At 35.6% G+C, this 3,973-nt stretch overlaps 1 protein-coding gene across 4 annotated transcripts in view; it reads left to right on the top strand.

Moving 5' to 3' along the window:
• TIAL1 (TIA1 cytotoxic granule associated RNA binding protein like 1) overlaps window positions 1-3,973 on the top strand; it is a 35,704-nt gene that overhangs the window by 9,461 nt on the left and 22,270 nt on the right. For all 4 annotated transcript variants that reach the window (XM_019502913.1, XM_019502911.1, XM_019502912.1 and 1 more), the window contains exon 2: window positions 2,404-2,500. In XM_019502913.1, coding sequence (XP_019358458.1) covers window positions 2,404-2,500 — 97 coding nt within the window. The remainder of the gene's footprint in view (window positions 1-2,403; window positions 2,501-3,973) is intronic.

Genomic DNA, 3,973 nt, shown 5'->3' with positions numbered 1-3,973 from the left:
AAAAAAAGGATGGCTATTTCTTGGCTGATTCTTTTTACATATCTAGAACTTACCAAGATCCCAAAATTTAAATTGGATGTGCTTTCCCCCCACTTGGTGAATCATCAGTAATCTTTGTTAAGAAGCCTTATTTGCAATTTTGAGAATCAAATACATATTAATATATAACACTGAGCGCAGTGGTAGGTGTGGTCTGAAATGAAGCAAAGCAAAATAACTGAACCTTTAAATGGTGTATCGTTATGAAGATTGACAAAATAATTCATATTGATGTGGCTGTGTAACCCAGAAGAAAATTTTAATTTCAGTTCAGTTAAATAGATCATATTTATAGTCAGTGGCACAAAAAATAGTGCAGGAAATTGAAATTCAGTTTGTTTGCATCTGGCTCCTGTATAATTTTTTTTCAGTCAAAGAAAGAAGCCAGGTTTCTAGTTTATCTGAACATCATTCTTAAGAAGCTTTTTAGTGTAAGTTTTACTGAACAAAATTTTGTGAACCCCCTTAGTTTTGAAAGATTACCTGGGGTAATCTTGTACTACCTTCTGTTTTAACTATGCATGTATGTTATATTGGTATGTTATTTTGTATCCAGGCAATGCCACTTAAGAAATTCTAGATTCCAGTTTAAAGTTCAGACTTCCCTGTGACATTTTGAAGGGAAAAAAAAGTTTGCTTTTTATGAAACAATACTTTAGCACTGTATTAAATCTGTGCTCTTTTCTCTTATTAGGATGCTCATGCAAGAACTAAGTTATATTGATTTATTGGAGTTGCTGTAAAAGAAGGAAATAGCATTGGGAGAGTTCCCCCCCCCCCCAAGTTTTCTGAGGCAATAGACAAAGGAAATAATGTGAATGTAAAAGTACCTTGTAAAGCAGAATTTTGTTTTACATGAGATGCAAGTATTTCTTAGAGTGATACCTTTTATTGAACCAACTGCATAGTTGGGATAGAGTTAGACAAGGTTTCAAATGAATGCAAGACAATCTTCCCTTCATTTTGGAAGGCTGCCTTGCATTCATTTGAAAGTTTGTCTAACTCTCCCAACTATGCAGTTGGTCCAATAAAAGATATTGCTTAAGAAATCCTTTCCTCTTGCATAATTCCTGAACCATTACAGCTACCACATGACTTCAGTTTTACCCAAGCTAAGGCAGATTGCTTTACGTTTGTTTGAGGGGTGTAACTTCTTAAATAAAGACATCCAACTTTTATTTACAGTACTATGATATTTGGACCTTTTTATCAATATGGCTTAAACTTAATATTGACTTCAAAAAATGGCAGCTCACCAGCTGTTTTTGTTACTAGCACACTTGAATCCTTAACATTATGACAGTCTGATTTAAAGATAACAAACCTATTTTTAAATTAGTAGGTTTAATGACAGATACCATTTTAATACCTGCCTAATACCATTTTACAGTTCATAAATTCCATTCCAAATCTTTCTGCTTTTAATTGTTGAAAGATGATTTGAGTTTGAAAGGGAGGATTTTTATCAGTTGTTTCCATAACCTGATCTTATCTTCATGTGGATGAATTCTAGATTTCTTGTTGATTTATAATTCTGAAGAAAGTAGATTTAGCTTCTCATTGTGTTGGAGTGTGTCAGTAGCTATAGACATTTTTTTCACCTAAAATTGATAATGGTTTTTAAGTTTAGATTCTTGCTTGAAGGTTATATAAATATTAAAAGGTTCCTGAGCTTTAAAAAGGAACCAGTTGGGAAAACAGGATTAGTAGTAATATTACAATTACTTCTGGTCAAAACTTGTAATAGTTAATAGTCCCTTGCCCTTGCTCTGTAATTCAGTCTAATGAAACCCTGCTAATGTAAGACACCTTTAACATTGGGTAATTGGATGTTTTTGTTACCCCCCTCCCTGTCTTCTACTTCTCCCACTCCCCCCCAAATGGTAGTTGTAAGAGAATAGAAAAATTGAGTGCTCTAGTTGTGAGGTAATTTGTCATCTTAATTTGTTCCTGAAAATTACAAGAAATATGTTGTGTGCTGTTACTGGAAATATAAAATAATCATTTGTTCAGAAGTGGTAAAATATGATTTAAATGTCTGCCTGGTGCATCGGTTCTCCCAACATGTTTGCACAATACACTTCCTTCTGTTTTTGAGTTTTCATGCTAGTAAAAATAATATTAAGTATTGCATAACTACTTCCAGTTCCGTGATCTAGGTTGCGTGGCAAGTGTTACTATTTAGGAAGCGTGTGAACTTTGAAATAATGTGTATTAAGTTATTCCGTAAATCCTGTATTTTGTTCAGGTTAGGATATTTAAAAAGAGCTTTTACAGGGAAGATACAAGGGGTTAAAATTTCTATGTAAATATGACAACATAAGATGCTAGATTTTAAAATACTGTTTCTTTTTTTTTATGTAGCTATGTAGGAAACCTCTCCAGAGATGTAACTGAAGTACTAATACTTCAATTATTCAGCCAGATTGGACCGTGCAAAAGCTGTAAAATGATAACAGAGGTAAGACTTTCAATAGCTAATGGCATCAAGTACAGTATAACTTATTAGCACAAAAATACAGAAGATAGATAGGATTTGGAGCATCTCTCTGTACTACTTGTTTGCTTGGCAAACTACATTTGGTTTTGTAGGAGTGTAGTTATTGAAGGGGGCACCCATGTACCATTGATTCCATTCCCTGCTACTGCAAGAATCTCTGTCCTATAATCTTTCATTAAATCAAGTTCCATTTGAAAAGTAGGTTTGAAGGGTTTTTTTTCCCTTTTTTCGTTTCCTTCTTTACTCTTATTGGAAAGTTGTTTTGGAACCTTGCTCCCTCGATGGTCAGAGACGTTTCTGAATTTTTAGTCTAAACTTATTTACAGCCAATGTATGCTGATTTGTTCTTGTCCAAATATTATATTTTAGCTTAAATAGCTCCTCTTTCTCCTTAGTGTTTTACTCCTGTGATGTATTTAAATGCAGTGGTCATATCCCACTTTGCCTTTATTTTGCTTGTCTAGACAAACCCATTCCTTTTAGTGTCCTTTAAATGTTTAGGCATTCTATTTACCCGACATTGCTACTCAGCCTCTGCACTTGTTCCAGTCTGAGCAAGTAGGGTCTCATTTGCCCCTTTCATTGCTTCATCATACTTGTGTCTCAAGTAATCCCAGCGTGTAGTAGTGTGCTGATTCTTCTTGTTTGTCTCCAAGTGATGACTTCCTAGTTAAGAGGGAGTACTCTTTTTATTTTATTGTGCTGGGGATGTGTCTCTTAAGCAGGGAAGTTGATTTTTTTTTCCCTGTCCTGAACAGAAGTATTGAGATGCTGTTAAATGGTTATTGTGGGTTTTCCTTCTCTTTCCTCCAGGAGTCACATAGAGGGGAGAGGTGAAGTCTAGCCAGGCAGATTGGGGTGGGAGTGCACTGATGTGATGGCACCCAGATTCCTGCTCCACCCAGAGTTTAAAACCAGTTCCCTTGCAGCCACAGTGGCATTTCTGTTGAGGCAGTGTGGAGGGATTCAATTTGTGCCCCAATCTACTTGATTCCTGCTAATTGCTCTTCATTCATGGATCTTAACAATGCTCTCTCATTTTTAATGGTCCACTAATCAATCCTTTCCTCAGCAATTTTCCTGTGCATTAGCTATTCCTGGTCTTTCTCTCACTCTCTCCAATGCCCTGCAGACTGTTTTAGCTCTTTACAAATCTGGAGTTGCCCATGGAGTCCAGTCTTCAGCAACAGCTATAGTAGCAGTTTTTGGCTGAGCAGCCAAGAGCTGCTTACAGCTTAGCTGTGAAAGGGTTAAAACTGTAGCTTTTACATGAATGGTAAATTAAGACTGAATGAGCTGAAGATTGGGCTCTGTCTATGCTCTTTGCAGCTATAACTCCTAGAAAAAAAATTTTCTTCATTCTCTCTTTCTAGAAAATAAAGTCTCTCACTTATTTGGGGCATGTGATTTTTTTTTTTTTTTTTTTTTGGAAAA

The sequence above is a fragment of the Gavialis gangeticus genome, unplaced genomic scaffold (genome assembly GCF_001723915.1).
Source record: "Gavialis gangeticus isolate Ggan-Ray unplaced genomic scaffold, GavGan_comp1, whole genome shotgun sequence".
NCBI classification, from domain to species: Eukaryota; Metazoa; Chordata; order Crocodylia; family Gavialidae; genus Gavialis; species Gavialis gangeticus.
The sequence above is the reverse complement of the archived record's forward strand: the minus strand, read 5'-3'. Positions and strand labels throughout refer to the sequence as shown.